Raw genomic sequence first — 18,020 nt, forward strand, 5'->3', positions numbered from 1 at the left:
GTCGTATTTCTTTCCAGATCATTTATAAATATATTGAAAAGTAAAGGTCCCAATACAGATCCCTGAGGCACTCCACTGTCCACTCCCTTCCACTGAGAAAATTGACCATTTAATCCTACTCTCTGTTTCCTGTCTTTTAGCCAGTTTGCAATCCACAAAAGGACATCGCCACCTATCCCATGACTTTTTACTTTTCCTAGAAGCCTCTCATGAGGAACTTTGTCAAACACCTTCTGAAAATCCAAGTATGCTACATCTACCGGTTCACCTTTATCCACATGTTTATTAACTCCTTCAAAAAAGTGAAGCAGATTTGTGAGGCAAGACTTGCCTTGGGTAAAGCCATTCTGACTTTGTTCCATTAAACCATGTCTTTCTATATCTTCTGCGATTTTGATGTTTAGAACACTTTCCACTATTTTTCCTGGCACTGAAGTCAGGCTAACTGGTCTGTAGTTTCCCGGATCGCCCCTGGAGCCCTTTTTAAATATTGGGGTTACATTTGCTATCCTCCAGTCTTCAGGTACAATGGATGATTTTAATGATAGGTTACAAATTTTTACTAACAGGTCTGAAATTTCATTTTTTAGTTCCTTCAGAACTCTGGGGTGTATACCATCCGGTCCAGGTGATTTACTACTCTTCAGTTTGTCAATCAGGCCTACCACATCTTCTAGGTTCACCGTGATTTGATTCAGTCCATCTGAATCATTACCCATGAAAACCTTCTCCATTACGGGTACCTCCCCAACATCCTATTCAGTAAACACCGAAGCAAAGAAATCATTTAATCTTTCCGCGATGGCCTTATCTTCTCTAAGTGCCCCTTTAACCCTTCGATCATCTAACGGTCCAACTGATTCCCTCATAGGCTCTCTGCTTCGGATATATTTTTAAAAGTTTTTGCTGTGAGTTTTTGCCTCTACAGCCAACTTCTTTTCAAATTCTCTCTTAGCCTGTCTTATCAATGTCTTACATTTAACTTGCCAACGTTTATGCTTTATCCTATTTTCTTCTGTTGGTTCCTTCTTCCAATTTTTGAATGAAGATCTTTTGGCTAAAATAGCTTCTTTCACCTCCCCTTTTAACCATGCCGGTAATCGTTTTGCCTTCTTTCCACCTTTCTTAATGTGTGGAATACATCTAGACTGTGCTTCTTGAATGGTATTTTTTAACAATGACCACGTCTCTTGGACATTTTTTTACTTTTGTAGCTGCTCCTTTCCATTTTTTTCTAATAATTTTTCTCATTTTATCAAAGTTTCCCTTTTGAAAGTTTAGCACGAGAGCCTTGGATTTGCACACTGTTCCTCTTCCATACATTAAATCAAATTTGATCATATTATGACCACTATTACCAAGCGGCCCCACCACCGTTACCTCTCTCACCAAGTCCTGTGCTCCACTGAGAATTAGATCTAAAATTGCTCCCTCTCTCATCGGTTCCTGAACCAATTGCTCCATAAAGCTATCATTTGTTCCATCCAGGAACGTTATTCTCTCTAGCGTGTCCCGATGATACATTTACCCAGTCAATATTGGGGTAATTGAAGTCTCCCATTATTACTTCACTACCAATTTGGTTAGCTTCCCTAATTTCTCTTACCATTTCACTGTCCGTCTCACCATCTTCACCAGGTGGATGGTAGTATACCCCTATCTCTATAGTCTTCCCCGACACACAAGGGATTTCTACCCATAAAGATTCAATTTTGTATTTAGTCTCATGCAGGATGTTTATCCTGTTGGACTCTATGCCATCCCGGACATAAAGCACCACACCTCCTCCTGGGTGCTCCTCTCTGTCACTGCGATATAATTTGTACCCCAGTATAGCACTGTCCCATTGGTTATTCTCTTTCCACCATGTCTCTGAGATGCCAATTAAGTCTGTGTCATCATTCACTGCTATACATTCTAATTCTCCCATCTTACTTCTTAGACTTCTGGCATTAGCATACAAACATTTCAAAGTTTGTTTTTTGTTTGTATTTTTATTCTGCTTTTTAATTGATAGGGATAGGTTAGAATTTTTTAGCTCAGGTGAGTTTTTAGTTACAGGCACTTGGACTACTTTTCTAATTATTGGAACCTCACTGTCGGGATGCCCTAATTCTAATGCATCATTAGTATCCTTTGAAGGTACCTCTCTCCGAACCATACGCTGCTGAGCGACTGTCGGCTTTCCCCTTTGTTCTAGTTTAAAAGCTGCTCTCTCTCCTTTTTAAAGGTTAGTGCCAGCAGTCTGGTTCCACCCTGGTTAAGGTGGAGCCCATCCCTTCGGAAGAGACTCCCCCTTCCCCAAAAGGTTCCCGAGTTCCTAACAAAACTGAATCCCTCTTCCTTGCACCATCGTCTCATCCACGCATTGAGACTCCAGAGCTCTGCCTGCCTCTGGTAAAGGAGAGGTCCTCCAGTGGAGACTTGCGCCTCTCTTCAGGTGGCAAAGGCTCCGATTGGATATCGACAGACTCCTAGGAATCGAAGGTATCATCAGTCCACGGAGTATAAGGCTGATCTCCAGCATTCAATGATGGTCAAGAAGGTAAAAAAGGACCTCCCCCGGCCGAAGGAGGCTTCAGCACCGAGGGTATTGTGCCGGCATCGGCAATTTCAGGTCCAGCATCAGTGAAGGACGAAAGGGCGTCGATGGCATCGGTGACCTCGACGGGCACCTCGGTGCACCCGCTCCAGAAGGCCCCGGAATGGGCTCCGGCATCGATGAACCCTCCTCATCCAAGGAGAGACGAATGGGCGTCGAAGGACCAAGCGGAATCGGCGTTTTCCCTGGTGCCACTGGTAGCGCACCAATGAGGACGGCCCAGTTTGTCGAGGAGAGGAACAAGCACCGGTGACAACAGTTCCGGAGCCGGCACGGGAACAAGTGCCGGTGTCAATGGCCTCAGAAGGCTCAGGATGGCTTGTGCCACCGCCTCTTGCACCAACCGGTGCAATTCCTCACAGAACGCTGGAGCAGTGAATCCCAGGTCCGGAGTAATTCATGGCGGGCATCGCCGGAGGGTCCACCGATCCAAGTGGAGTCTCGGCTGCCACGCCTACAGAAGGCGGAGAACACCTCTGTGCATCCGGCTTAGAGGAGGTTTTAGGATCCTCAGCCCGGGCCTTCTTCCTCTGTGGCTCGATTCCAGACGTTGAAGCCACCGGTGTTTCCGATGCAGATGGCAAAGATTTCCGAAGCCTATGCTTATCTTGGTGTTCGGCCTTACCTGTGTCCGGCACAGAGGATACCAAAGGCTTTGACACCGACAGAGTCATCAGATCAATGGTGTGGCTTAGCCGGTGATGGCGCCGATGAAATCTGAGATGGAAGGCGCTGCTTCATGTGGAACAAGAGGACCATTTTCTCCAGACGTTCCCGGCAGCCCTTCGGGGTCATATGGGCACAATTGGTACACAAGTCTATATCATAACAAAGTACACAGACCAGGTAAGGGTCTGTGATAGACCTTGTTCTAGGACAATCAGCACACCAACAAAAACCCGTCGCCATTGTTGCCGTCGAAAATTTAGGCGTGTTGCGGTCGGTGCCTATGAGGCCTATACAGGTCCCCGATGGGAACCGACCGAAAAACGGGATAAAACCTACCATGCAGACATGGCTATCGATGGCGGAGAAGAAATACTCAAACATATGTGAGGACTAACATCCTGCTTGTCCTGTGAGAAAGGGCTTACCAGGTTAAACTGTGTTCTTCACCTAGATGTCCTAAGTGCTAAGCCCCTACCAATGATTTCATACACAGATTCTGGAACTGCTAGAGCATAATGTCTTCTGGAATACTGTAAGAACCCATTGCTCTTTTATACTGGGGGTTGCTATTTCTGATGATCACAGAACATGGCTATTTGGGTTGAATAATATTGAATCCCATATCACCTATAAAAGCCAAATATTCTTTCTAGATAAAGCAAGCCTGATGGCTAAGATAACGATCTTAGCAGTATGGCTGGAAGGGGAGCACAGAGTGTAAAATAATGGGAAAACAGAATGATCAAAATGCTTCAGTATATCTTGGCCAAAACCTTGCCACCACCTAAACATGAGGCTTTATCCAAAATTTGGCAACTGTATATTGACAATCTGCCCCGAGTGATAAGGGATACCATTGCCTCATTGTGATTAAGCTGAGACTCCCATCTAGCCAGTTACAAAGATTCTAGATTTTCCTTTTTTCTATATTTAAAGACATTGGAACTCTAATTTTAACTCCATTCACACTTTATTCCTCAACTGCCCTACTCTATAAATTTCTCAACTCCTTTCGTCTGAGTGGGGTGGGTGGGGGTGAGGGGGGAAAGGGGGGAAAGTAAAGGAATGGTTATGAAGTGGTTTATGCATTGTGTTCACCTATTATCTCTATATTGTATGCTACTGATACATAATATTATTGTATCCACAGTTAAATGTTGGTGTGCTTTTTGTGAAAACCCAATAAATAGATTAAATAAAATTAGGCCCAAAGTGTTCTATTGTGGATAGGTAACTGGCTAAAAGACCAGAAACAGATATCGCTTCTCTGCCTTTTGGCTAAATCAAGATTCAAACACAATCTTAAAACCTGGCTTTTCAAACTAGCGTACCCTGACTGACTGACTCCCTTCCAAGGTAGCGGTATGACCAATGGACTGACTCTCGCCCAATAGATTTATTAATTGTATATATGTATATAACTCACGTATTATCCCCACCAGCCCCTGTTAGCCTATTCTCTGTTAGAATTGACATTACTGTAAAGCTTGTTGCTAAGTTATGTTACATTGTGAACCGAGGTGATGTCTGCAAACGTGCCTCGGTATATAAAAAACCCTTAAATAAATAAATAAGTGTAGTATAGTAGGAGGACTAAATGGTCATTTTCCAAATGGAGAAAGGTCATTAGTGGAGTACCTCAGGGATCAGCACTAGGACCTATGGGGTTTATCATATTCATAAATTATCTGGAAAAGGGGACAAAGAATGAGGTGATCAGATCTGCAATTGACACAAAATTATTCAAATTTGTTAAAAAAGCAGATTGAGAGGAACTGCAGAAGGACCTCTCAGTAGCCTAGGTGACTGAGCTACTGAATGGCAGATGAAATTTAAAGAAGAAAAGTGCAAAGTGATACACATAAGGAAAAATAATCTCAACTACAGATTCAAGATGCTGGGTTCTGTATTGGTAGTCAATACCCAGGAAAAGGACTTTGGAGTCCTTGTGGACAATATGTTGAAATCCTAGACGCTGTGCATAGCAGAAAAGAATATAGAATATTAGGAATGATCCAAAAAGAAATGGAGAAATTACTTACCGGATAATTTAGTTTTCCTTAGTGTAGACAGATGGACAGGACCAATGGTATAGTGCGCTCCTGATAGCAGTTGGAGACAGAGTCAGATTTCAATCTGACGTCAGCACTACATATACCCCTACAGGAAGCTCTGCTCTTCAGTATTCTCCTCGAAAAGCAATTGTGGATATATGTGTGTTTGAATAACTTCATTAACTTGGTTAACTTGATTAACTTGAACTGGTTGACATGAATTCTAGCTGGACCGCCAGTGCACTCAACCAAGAAACGCCGACACCAGTTAACTATGGGTGTCCTATTTTATTTATTTATTTATTTATGAACTTTGAATATCCCGATATTTGTAGGTCACATCATACCGGTTCACAATCAACTCATGGAGAAAAGAAAAGGAAATTACAAATAACAGGGAGGGGGAAGGGGAGCAGAGAAGTAAAAGGGAGAGAGGGGGGCCGGGTGAAAGCAAGCGCCTAAGGAGCGTGAATAATAGAAGTAGGAGCGAGTGAGATAAAGTACATAGGAACTGTGATAACAGTATTAACAAATCATAACATTTCAATAAATTACATAATCAACATTCTTGAGATACATCATTGTAGGAGGGTGATATGGCAAGACGCGGTAGGGAGGGAGCAAGAGAGTTTAGGTTTGATTGGCATCAGGGTAGACATGCGAAGACTTTTGGCGGGGTAAAGCATGGCTTACCCGTGCTTGTCTTGCTCTCGGGGATTGTCACCCGAGGTTTCCATATTCTGAGGCAGCCGTGGGCGGGATACTGAGTCCATCTGTCCACACTAAGGAAAATGGAATTATCAGGTAAGTAATTTCTCCATTTCCTAGCGTGTAGCAGATGGACTCAGGACCAATGGGATGTACAAAAGCTACTTCCAAACCAGGTGGGAGGCTGCCCGTGGCCCACTTAGTACTGCCCTTGCAAATGCTGTGTCCTCCCGGGCCTGAACATCCAGGCGGTAGAACCTCAAGAAGGTGTGAAAGGAGGACCATGTCGCTGCCCTACAGATCTCTGCAGGTGACAGCATCTTGGTTTCTGCCCAGGATGCTGCCTGGGCTATGGTGGAATGGGCCTTGACTTGTAGAGGTGGAGGCTTGCCTGCCTCTATGTAGGCCACCTTGATTACGTCTTTGATCCAGCGGGCCATGGTTGCCTGCGAGGCGGCTTCCCCTTGTTTCTCCCGCTGCGAAGGACGAATAGATGGTCCATCTTTTGTACGGATTCCGATCTTTCCAGGTATCGGACTAGGAGTCTGCCGATGTTAAGATGGCGAAGAATGCGCGAGTCTTCAGAGTCCTTATGCTCGTCTGGAGACGGCAGCGAGATGGTTTGGTTTAGATGGAAATGAGAAACCACCTTTGGAAGGAAGGAGGGGACAGTGTGTAGCTGTATGGATCCCGGTGTGAATCTGAGGAACGGTTACCTCCAGGATAGTGCTTGAAGTTCGAGATGCGACGGGCTGAACATATTGCCACTAGGAATGCAGTCTTCAAGGTCAGGAGCTGTAGGGACAGACCGCTGAAGGTTTGAAGGCAGCTCCCGCTAGGAAGTCAAGTACTAGATTGAGATTCCATAGGGGCACCGGCCACTTTAGTGGTCTGATTTGCTTGACCCCTCTCAGGAAGTGGGCGACGCCTGGATGGGAAGCTAGGCTGATGCCGTCCACTTTGGCTCTGAAGCAGGCCAGCATGGCCAGTTGAACCTTGATGGAGTTGAGAGACAACCCCTTCAAGCCGTCCTGCAGAAATTCCAGGATCATGGGAATTTTGACTGTCCGCGGAATGATGTCGCGGTCTTCACACCAGGCTTCGAATATTCTCCATATTCCTTTGTAAGTTAACGATGTGGAAAACTTGCATGCTCGGAGCAAGGTGTCAATCACTGCCCCCAAGTATCCGCTCTTCTTCAGGCGAGTCCTCTCAATGGCCAGACCGTAAGAGAGAATAGAGTTGGGTCTTCGTGGAGGATCGGTCCTTGCTGGAGAAGGTCCCTGTGTGGCGGTAGACACAGAGGGTTCCCTGCCAGAAGTCTTCGCATGTCTACGTACCACGGCCTTCTTGGCCAGTCCGGGGCCACTAGAAGTACCAGCCCCCTGTGGTGTTCTATCTTGTGGATGATCCCACCCAGTAGTGGCCATGGAGGAAAGACGAACAGCAGGTCCTCCTGTGGCCAGGTCTGGACGAGGGCGTCAATCACCTGGGATAGTGGTTCTCATCTGCGGCTGAAGAATATGGGAACAGGCATTGGACCGAGTTGCCAGAAGATCCATGGCTGGTGTTCCCCAGTAGTTTATTATCAACTGGAAGGCTGTCGTCGACAGCCTCCATTCCCCTGGGTCTAGAATTTCTCTGCTGAGTTAATCCACAGTGACATTGTCTTTTCCCGTGATGTGGGCGGCTGAGATCCCTTACAGGTTTGCTTCCGCCCAAGCCATTAGGGGGTCTATTTCCAGGGATACCTGTTGGCTTCTGGCTCCTCCCTGGCAGTTGATGTAGGCCACTGTTGTGACATTGTCAGACATGACTCTGACTGATTCTCCCCAGAGTCTGTGGCTGAATCGCAGGCAGGCTAGTCTGACTGCTCGGGCTTCCAGTGTGTTGATGTTCCATCCCAACTCTTCCTTGTCCCATTGCCCCTGGGCCGTCAGTTCCTGGAAGTGGGCTCCCCACCCTGGTAGGCTCGCATCCATGGTGAGCAAGATCCAGGTCGGTGGGGATAGCCTTATTCCCTTGCTCAGATGGTCTTCTTGTAGCCACCAAAGGAACTGGATCCACACCTCCGCCAGTAACTGGAGGTGAACGATGTAGTCCTGGGACATCGGGTTCCATTGTGACAGTAGGGAACGTTGTAGTGGTCGCATGTGGGCCCTTGCCCATGGGACTACTATGGTCGATGTCATGAGGCCGAGGACTTGGAAGTAGTCTCATACCGTGGGGCGAGCACCGTTCATCAGTTTTCTCAACTGGTCCATCAATTTCCTTCTCCTTGTAAGGGGAAGGACAACCTTGTCTTGTTGGGTTTCAAATTGGACTCCCAGGTATTCTAGTGATTGGGAGGGCTACAGGCAGCTCTTGGTTGTTTTGACGACCCACCCGAGATTCTGTAGTAGATTCTTGACTCTGGTGGTCGCCTGTTGACTCTCTTCTGGAGATTTTGCTCTGATCAGCCAATCGTCCAGGTTTCGGGTGTACAAGGATTCCTTCTTTCCTCAGTGTCACTGCTACTACCACCATGATTTTGGTGAACGTCCGAGGAGCAGTAGCTAGTCCCAAGGGTAGCGCCCGGAACTGGTAGTGGTGGTCCATGATAACAAAGCGTAGGAAGCGCTGGTGGTCGTGACGGACCGGTATGTGCAGATAGGCTTCTGACAGGCCCCAGGGAGGTCAGAAATTCTCCCGGCTGTACTGCCCTTATAACCGAACGTAGGGTTTCCATGCGGAAGTGTGGTACCCTCAGGTAGAGGTTGACAGACTTGAGGTCCAGGATGGGCCAGAACGTTCCCTCTTTCTTGGACGATAAAACAGATGGAATAGTGCCCAGTATTTTGTTGGTGCGTGGGCACCAGTGTTATAGCCTTTAGGGAGAGCAATTTTGTCAGTGTGGTTTCGACTGCCATCCTCCTGGAGGGGGAATGGCAAGGGGATTTCACAAATTTGTCTGGGGGGGCTGTGGAAGTCCAGATAGTATCTCTCTCGAATGATGGTTAGGACCCACTTGTCCGACGTTATCTCGACCCATCTTTGGTAGAATAGGGCAAGCCTGCCCCCTATGGCTTCTTCCTGTGGATGGGTTTGTTGATTCTCATTGTGGGCTGCAGCTGGGGCCTGTACCTGAGCCGGCTCCCCTCTTGTTGTGTTTGTTCCGAAAGGACTGGCTCCTGCCTGCAGGGCGAGGTGCTTGGTATGTACTCTTGTATGGTCTGAAGCGCTGTGAACCTCTGCCCTTGGATGTTCGGGGAGTGGGGCAATGGCTTCTTTTGTTCTTGTCCTCCAGTAGCCGAGGTACTGGGGATTCGCCCCATTTTTCGGCTAACTTCTCCAGTTCACTTCCGAACAGGAGGGCTCCTTTAAAGGGCATTCTCGTTAGTTTCATCTTGGAGGTCGCGTTGGCTGACCAGCTTTGGAGCCAGTTGTCTTCTGGCTGCCACAATGGATGAGAAGCCCCTGGCTGAGGTGCACACCAGGTTGGACGTCGCATCCATGAGGAAGGATATTGCTGGTTCTAATGTTTCAACGGACATGGTAGAGTTCCTGACAAGTGATAAGCAGGCCGTGTCACCATGGCACAGCAGGCAGCAATCTGTAGTAACATAGCTGGTGTATCAAATGACTGTTTAAGGATGGATTCCTGACGTCTGTCCTGGGCATCCTTGAGTGCCGCTCCTCCTTCGACTGGAATGGTAGTGCGCTTTTTGACAGCGCAGACCATGGCATCCACTTTGGGGAACACCAGGAGTTCTTTGGCTGAGGGCTCCAGTGGATATAGGGCTTCTAGGGCCTGTCCTCCTTTGAAACTGGCCTCCAGAGCATTCCATTCCAAGTCGATCAGTTGTTGTATGGCTTGCAGCAATGGGAAATGGCGTGAGGCTTGACGGAGCCCGACAAGCACAGGGTTAAGTCTTTGGCTCTGCTGTGGCACTTGTGCCTGGAATGGCCAGTTCCTTCAAGCTCAGAGACACGAGGTCTGGTAACTCGTCTCTGGAGAAGAAACTCATCATGGTTCGGTATGATTCCGTTCCTGGAGGGATTTCTCCTTCCTCTAGGGAGTCTGGTTCTTCCTCTGAGGTGTCTGTGTCCCCTAAGAGGAGGCTTTTGTCCGGAGGGGGCACATCTCGGGGAGGCCGAGAGGGGCCTGGAAGGTTTTGGTCTTCTGGTGGAGGCTGTGGCGCCGATGGCACGATTGTGCCTGGACAAAGGTTTGCAGCCCTTTGAAGAATTCTAGCCAGGAAAAGGTTCCTGGGTCCATATTGAAGCCAGCAGCATTCCCCGAGGTGTCCAATTGAGTTGAGACCGAGCTGGGGATAGAGAGGTCCGGGGTGCTGTCGTTGGTGAAGCCAGATTCCTCTACTGGCCGGGGGGGGGGGGGGGCCTTGTCCTGGTTCCCCCAAGGCCTCTTCGCACTGCAGGCACAGGGCCAAAGCCACTTCCTGTTATGCCGCTCTCAGGTGGCAGGCTGGGCAGAGAGCTTGTCCCTTGGCTTTCTTGGCCGGTGGTGCCATGATTTGAGTGCGTGGAGTCGTTCTAAACTCATTTGTGCGCCTATATGCGCGCACCGGGAGGCTTAGATATGCACTCCACGTGAGTTGAAGATGTGTGTGCAAGCTGCGGATAACGTGTTTGCAGGCTATGTGCGCCTAGCGAGAGATGCACGCGCTGGCTTGATTTGTGCGCCCAGCACGTTGAGCGTACCGCTGTGCGTCCGGCACCTTTGTGCGCGTTGCTGTGCACACCGCTATGCGCACAAGTAGTTTATGCGCCCAGCTCACCACGTGCGCACGTCTCAGTTGTGCGGACAAGACGGCGATCAAGGGGGAGAGATGGCGCCGGCAACCACGTAGGCAAGATGGCAAACCCCCCTCCCCCCCGAAGGGTCTCCACGAGAGAGGACCCTCGTATCGAATCGGGGTCTAGCCTGGATGGGGCTGCTCAACCCGATGGGACAGACGCCAGCAGGTAATCTGTGAGGCTATCCGAGCCTCGGAGACTTTAAGAAAGTTTTATACCTTACCTTGTCTCGGCGCTTCCCGGTCTCGTGCCAGGCGATCTCCGGCTGCGGACGGAGAGAGAAATACCTTCACTACCGCACTTGGTATTGCACCCTCTGCCTCTCAGCCGCTCCCTCCTGGGGGCTAAGTCCACCCTGGGAACCGGCTACCGGACCGAGGCTTACCTCTGAGGAATCTCGGAAATCACCTCAGGAATTCTCGACTGGGGGAGGGACCCTTAGGTATCACCACAGGAGAGCGAGGCTCATCTTGTGGAGGTAAGATTTTGGAATTTTCTCTCTTCTTTGGTTTGAGTTTACACACGCTTGCACAGCGTTTGGAGAGTCCCAAAGTGCTAAGGAGATGGAGAAATACTGAAGAGCAGAGCTTCCTGCAGGGGTATATGTAGTGCTGACGTCAGATGGAAATCTGACTCAGTCTCCAACTGCTATCAGGAACGCACTTTACCCATTGGTCCTGAGTCCATCTGCCACACGCTAGGAAATAAAGAATATAATGGATCATAGTTCCTCTATATCAATCCATGGTGAGACCACAAGTTGAGTATTTTGTGGAGTTCTGGTCATTCCATCTCAAGAAAGACGTAGCAGAATTAGAAAAGATGCAGAGGAGGGCGACAAAAATGATAAAGGTGATAAAATATCTTTCCTATGAGGAGAGACTATGCAGGCTAGGGCTCTTTAGCTTGGAAAATAGACAGCTGAGAGGGGAGCTGATAGAAGTTTATGAAATCATGAATGGGGGGGGGGGGGGGGGGTCGAACAGGTAAATAAAAGACAGTTATTTACCCTTTCAGGAAATTAATGGAGAGGGCAGTGAATGGCTGGAATGCCCTTCCGGAAGAGTTGGTGAAGATGAAAACAGTGAAGGAATTCAAAAGGGCAGGGAATAAACACTGTGGATCCCTAAAGGCTAGAGGTTGAAAATAAAGAAGAGTGCATGGGGATAACTGGCTGATGTGGCAGTTGCTACCCTTAAAAAATAAGCCTTGATGCTGTTAATGCAACTCCATCATTGCTCTCTGCTTCAACGGCAGAGGAAAAACTGGAATTGGATTCAGACAGCAGCCAATGAGGGCCCCAACTTTTGCGGTTTGGAGAACAAATAAACATGGGGGTAACTTGCTGATGCAGCACTTACTACCCTTAATCACTAAGCCAGATACTTTTGATGCAACTCCAACATTGTTCTCTGCTTCCCGGCAATGTTTAAGGGAACTGGATTCAAACAGCATCCGAGAGCCCTGACTTTTACGGTCTGGAAAACTGATAAAGCATGGAGTGACCTGCACAGTGCAGCAGATACTGGCATAAGCTTGCTGGGCAGATTGAGTGAATCATTTGGTCCTTTTCTGCCATCATTTCTCTGTTTCAATGTTTCAAATAATATTTATTTATTTATTTATTTATTTATTTAAGGGTTTTTTTATATACCGAGGCACGTTTGCAAAACATCACCTCGGTTCACAATGTAACATAACTTAGCAACTAGCTTTACAATAAAAACATTAACAGGGAGAGGGTTAACAAGGGCAGGAGATGATAAAACGAGAATTATATACATATGTACAAGTTAGATTTAACAAGATAGTTAAACAAAGCAGTCAGGATAATTAGGAGGGTGAAGTAATGAAGGGAAGGGGACGGGGGGGGAAGGGGAGGGGACGGGGGGGGGGGGAAGGAAGTGGGGAGTATACCCACAGTGGGTGGGAGGTAGGGAGGGAGAATAGAGAGGGTGAGTGTCAGAATAATACTAAAACAAGGGGACACTCCATGAAACTAACAACCAGCAGATTCAAAACAAATCACTGAAAGTGCTGATAGAAGTTTATGAAATCATGAATGGGGGTTGAACAGGTAAATAAAAGACAGTTATTTACCCTTTCAGGAAATTAATGGAGAGGGCAGTGAATGGCTGGAATGCCCTTCCGGAAGAGTTGGTGAAGATGACAACAGTGAAGCGCTGTGGAATCTGTTGCCAGAGAATGTGATCAAGGCAACTAGCATACCAGGATTTACAAAAAAAAAAAAAGGTTTGGACAAGTTCCTGGAGAAAAGGTCCATATCACATTATTAACCAGGTAGACTAAAGAAAGCTGTTGTCTCCGAATGTAACAAGAATTAGATCTACTTTATGGGATCTGCCAGGTACTTATGACCTGGATTGACTACTGTCAGACAGGATGCTGGGCTCTATGGACCTTGGGCTGACCTGGCATGGCAATTCTTATGTTCTCATAATCAACATTAAGTTGAAAGATGAAGAGTTTCAAGGAAAGGAGAACAGAGAGTAAAAATGATCAGGCCACAAGCCCAAACAATTCAAAAAGCAGAAGCTAGAATCAACACATCAGGCTAAGGTGATGACAACAAGAACACCAACACTGTCAAAAACTTAACCGGGAAAACTGCAAGGGAGAAAACAAAAAAAATTTCTTTAGAAAAAAAGATCTGTGGCACAGCAAAGAAAAATAAATATAAATGAACCTCAGCAGGACCTAAAATGGTGGCAGCAACTATGCAGTAGAATGTCTTCCAACAACAATGGAAAGAAAAAAAAAACTGAGTAGTAAGCCCAGTGCCTCATGTGCTCATAAGCTTTTTTCACAAAGTTCTGAAAGAGTCCTCTATACCTGCATAAGACAGGAGTCATGTGACCCATAAGTGGCTTGTTCCTCTTGCAGGTCAACAAATAAAAGATTATATTCTTGCTAAACAATCAGTAATAAAAATTTAAAAAAAAATCTATAGAACTGTGCACAATTTAAAACTGGAAAGCTCCACTCAGTACTCAGGAAATGCCTATCCTGTCATACGCTTATTTGTCAGCTGTGGTCTGCACCATACCTGGCGGCAGGGACTCTATGCTTTGTACTTTTTCTTCTGCATTGCTGCTGTATAGCTCTTTCTTTTTCCCAGTGTCAATTTCATTCCTGTCCTCCTAAAACAAAACCAAAGCAACCAGTTAGAATGGCAAGCCTAACACAATGCAACAAGAGACAGCTGCCATATAAGAGGTAAGGTCTCTGTTGTTCTAAATTGGCATTCATACAGCTAAAGGAGGACCCCATTGACATTGTTGGCAGAGAAGGACTACTTAGCCCAGGGTCAAACACAGCCCACCATACTTGCTTTTTGGACCCCAAGCTTGTCTGACAATAATCCACATCCAACCCACTGAAGAAAGTTTTTGTTTGGTTTTTTTTTTTTATAGGCCAGTGGAGGCAGAAAGGCTGGCAGGGTTTTCCATGCCCCACTAGTAGAAGACGACTTGCCTAACCAACTTGTATCAAAGATGTGAGGCACTGGCAGGGAAGCCAGGTACTGTCAGCGTAAGAAAACGGTCTGACCACCCAGCCTGCCCATAGCTGTGAGCCACTGGCAGGAAGGCCAGGCCCCACCAGTAAAAGACCGACAGGACCTGCACTAATAAACAGCTCCACTGATGGGAGGCCAGACCCCATCAGCATAAGGTAAGGAGAAATGAAGGGGGATGGAAGTTAATGAGAGGGGTTTTTGTAAAGTGAAAGGATTGTAGGAGATGAGAAGGAAGAGGCAAGAGTGGAGAGGAGAAAGATGGGGAGGGGAGGCGAATGAGATGGGGTTGATAAGAAGGGAATGGTGTGAATAAGGGGATGGGCACGAGAAGGCGAAGGCAGTGTGGATAAAAAGGAGGGGAAACTGGGGAGAGAAAGAGAGAGCACAAGAGTGTATTGTGAGATGTGAGTGAGAGCGTGTACCATTCTATTCACTCATCCTAGTGGGCAGCTCCAGATCCTGAGAAAGAGGGAAGCAGATACGTGTAGCAGTGTAGCCAACTTCCTAGAAATATTTTTACTGACACCTTATCTGTGGAAACTCTGCCTCCTCCCTTCCATAGCATTTTAAATCACTGACAGGCCAATGCAGAAAGGTGTGTTCGGCTGAGCGCACAGTTTTACCCTCATTTGAGCCTGATTTTAAGAAGCACAAGCTTAAAATTGTTTTGAGGATTTTTTGTTTGGTTTATTTTTAACTTTATATTTATGAAATTTTAAATCATTTACAAAGAATAAACTTTGCAAAGAAACATGACAAAATAAGCATTCCAAAAAAAGAATATAATACTTATGAAGAAACTAATTAAAGAATGTCTTAGTAGTCCACAAATAATATGAGAAAGAAAGAAGGAGAAAAAGGAGAAAAAAACTGCAACAGCATGAAACCTTGCGCCCTATAATACAACTTCTAATTACTCTGCGCTACCTACACTGGGTTTTATATATGTAAATGCACGTTACCTTTGTAAGTGGGCTTTTAAAAATTGCTACAATATATGCCATTTTATTGTTCATAGGATATTCATGTCTAAGTGCACTTTATGCAAGTAAATGGCTTTTTCAATTGTTACAATGATATGTTACATTTACACGTGTCACTCCTTTTAAAATTGCACTTTTAGGGCCTGATTTTAAAAAGCATTTACACACACACGCCTAAAATTGGGTTTTATACATGTAAATGCACTTCACCCATGCAACTCTGCTTTTGAAAATTGCAGCTATACCATTGAACTAGGATTTACCCGTGTAAGTGCACTTTGAGCATGTAAATGGCTTTTGACATTTGCTATGATAAGTATGCTACATTTACACATGTAAATCCTTTTACAATTACCTCCTTTGTCAGAGTAAACCTTCTGATGCAGTAAGGAGTTTTACACTCCCCAAATGTGCATTCCAAAATATGAGTACTGCTTAGCATCCTCATATGGAAATCCCATGCAAATAAGGGTATTAAGCAGTACTTCCTGATGCAGAGAGATGCACTGGCCTTAATTCTGGTTTTGTAAATGCTGGAAACTTTACTCCTGGGCAGAGATGGAGAAAAGCTTCCTGCATTGCTATGCTGGCACTTAAATCTAGAGGGGCAAGTGAAAAACTTTTTTTTCATATCTTGCAAAATAGAAGTTTCAAATCCTAACTGCGACCAGCTAGCTGGATAAGTACAGATTTGGCTATCTGGTCATGGTTTAGCTGGCTAAGTACTTTTTCTTTCAGATTTCAAGGAATGCCCACCCACACCAAATTAAAATGTATGTTCGGCCTGTGCTGAATGCATATTTTCCAGTCAAGGCAATTTTTTTTTTTTGTTTAACTCGATGCGTTTGCATTAGCTTAAGGCATCAGGAGTTAAACATTTTTTTCATCTGTGCGTTAAAACTGTATGCTCATATACAGGGCCCAAAATTCAAATAGGAGATAGCTATGCTGCTGAATATCCTTACAACTTAGCCAGGTAAGTGTTATGCAGCTAAGTGACTTAGCCAGCTACCAATTCAATATTTACTTATAAGTGCACAGATAATTAATTGCATCCGCTTGTGAAAGGACCAGATTCCAAGCCACCCTCCATTTTCTCCAAACAAATCTCCAAGGGTGAGGGGAACTTCCCCCCACTCCAGCCCTCTCAGTGATTTGAAGTGTCACATGTAGCCCTTCATGATTTAGCCTAAGCCCAATTCTAAAAATATCCTGCCCTGATTTCACTCTGAATAAAAGTAGCTGAATATTTATATATATATATATATATATATATATATATATATATATATATATATATATATATAAATATTTTTTTTTTTTTTTTTTTTTTACAATTACCTGCAAGGCCTTAATAAAACGAGAGCTCAACCAAGTTTTAGAAAAACTTTATCTTAGTTTGTTACAAAGTAATCAAGTATGAGCAAACAAATCCCTCTGTTCAATGGGCCAAAAATCCCCAAATTCTAGCCCAAGGCTAGATAAAAAGCAAAAAAACTTTATTGGTGTCACTTTTGGTGTTATCCCTGGGTCTCTTATTTGTCCTAACAATCTGTTACATTTATTATGCTTTCTGAAATAAAGTGTGAACCTTTTATTATGACCACATTTCATAATTCAAACTATTTTCTTCCCAGAATCCAATCTTCATATTTTATTTCGGTATAGATAGTTCCCATAGGAGAACTGGGCTGTCATCTAAAGTACCACAAACTTTACTGATGTGACTTCAGCTTAATAAAGCAAGTTTGCTTACCGTAAACGGTGTTTCCGTAGATAGCAGGATGAATTAGCCATGCTGTCATGGGATCTGTCCATCAGGTCCGGGAGGCGGAGCTTGATAAAGCAGAGGTTAAGACTTTTGTCCCTCTGCGGCTGCGCGTGGGTTCCCGCGCAGGAAGTACAGATTCTCCTCAGTCTGTGATTAAGCTGTAGTAGTCGAAGACCATGTGACTGCCAGGGAGGAGGGTGGGTCAGCATGGCTAATTCATCCTGCTATCTACGGAAACACCGTTTACGGTAAGCAAACTTGCTTTTCCCGTCGATAGCAGGGCTGAATTAGCCATGCTGTCTGGGAGTCCCAAGCTCCTGATCACGGCAAATAAATCAGCGGAAGCGGTGCGTGATCCCAATGGAGTGGCAGTCACTGTAGATCAGAAGATAGAGAATGTAGAACTGCCTGCCCTATTTTAGCGTCCTTGGAGGCTTGTTGGTCGAGGCAGTAGTGCGAGGTGAAAGTGTGGAGAGAAGACCAGGTAGCTGCTTTACAAATGTCCATAGGCTGCACATTGCGAAGATGTGCCCATGAGGTTGACAAGGCTCGTACTTGATGAGCAGTGGGTGTGGAAGAGAGAGGTATGTTCTGTGTTTTATAACAATATTGAATACATTGAACAATCCAACTGGAAATGGTTTGTTTTGAAACCGGGAGACCCGGTGCCTTTGGATCAAAGGAAAGAAACAATTGGGAAGGTCTGGACACAGCCTGTGTCCTGGAGGTATAACATTTAAGCGTTCGCTTACAGTCGAGCGTATGAAGAAGTCTTTCTCTATCAGTCTTGTGAGGTTTTGGAAAAAATGTTGGCAGTTCAATATTTTGATTGAGATGAAAAGACGAGACTACCTTTGGTAAGAAAGATGGGTGTGTTCTGAGAACCACCTTCTGAGGA

The 18,020-nt window shown here is 45.7% G+C and overlaps 1 protein-coding gene across 1 annotated transcript in view; it reads right to left on the reverse strand.

Moving 5' to 3' along the window:
• GALNT2 (polypeptide N-acetylgalactosaminyltransferase 2) overlaps nt 1–18,020 on the reverse strand; it is a 463,548-nt gene that overhangs the window by 405,147 nt on the left and 40,381 nt on the right. The window contains exon 2 of the mRNA XM_029594179.1: nt 13,898–13,991. Within this exon, the coding sequence (XP_029450039.1) occupies nt 13,898–13,991 (94 nt within the window). The remainder of the gene's footprint in view (nt 1–13,897; nt 13,992–18,020) is intronic.

Source organism: Rhinatrema bivittatum, chromosome 3, assembly GCF_901001135.1.
Source record: "Rhinatrema bivittatum chromosome 3, aRhiBiv1.1, whole genome shotgun sequence".
In the NCBI taxonomy this organism is placed as follows: Eukaryota; Metazoa; Chordata; class Amphibia; order Gymnophiona; family Rhinatrematidae; genus Rhinatrema; species Rhinatrema bivittatum.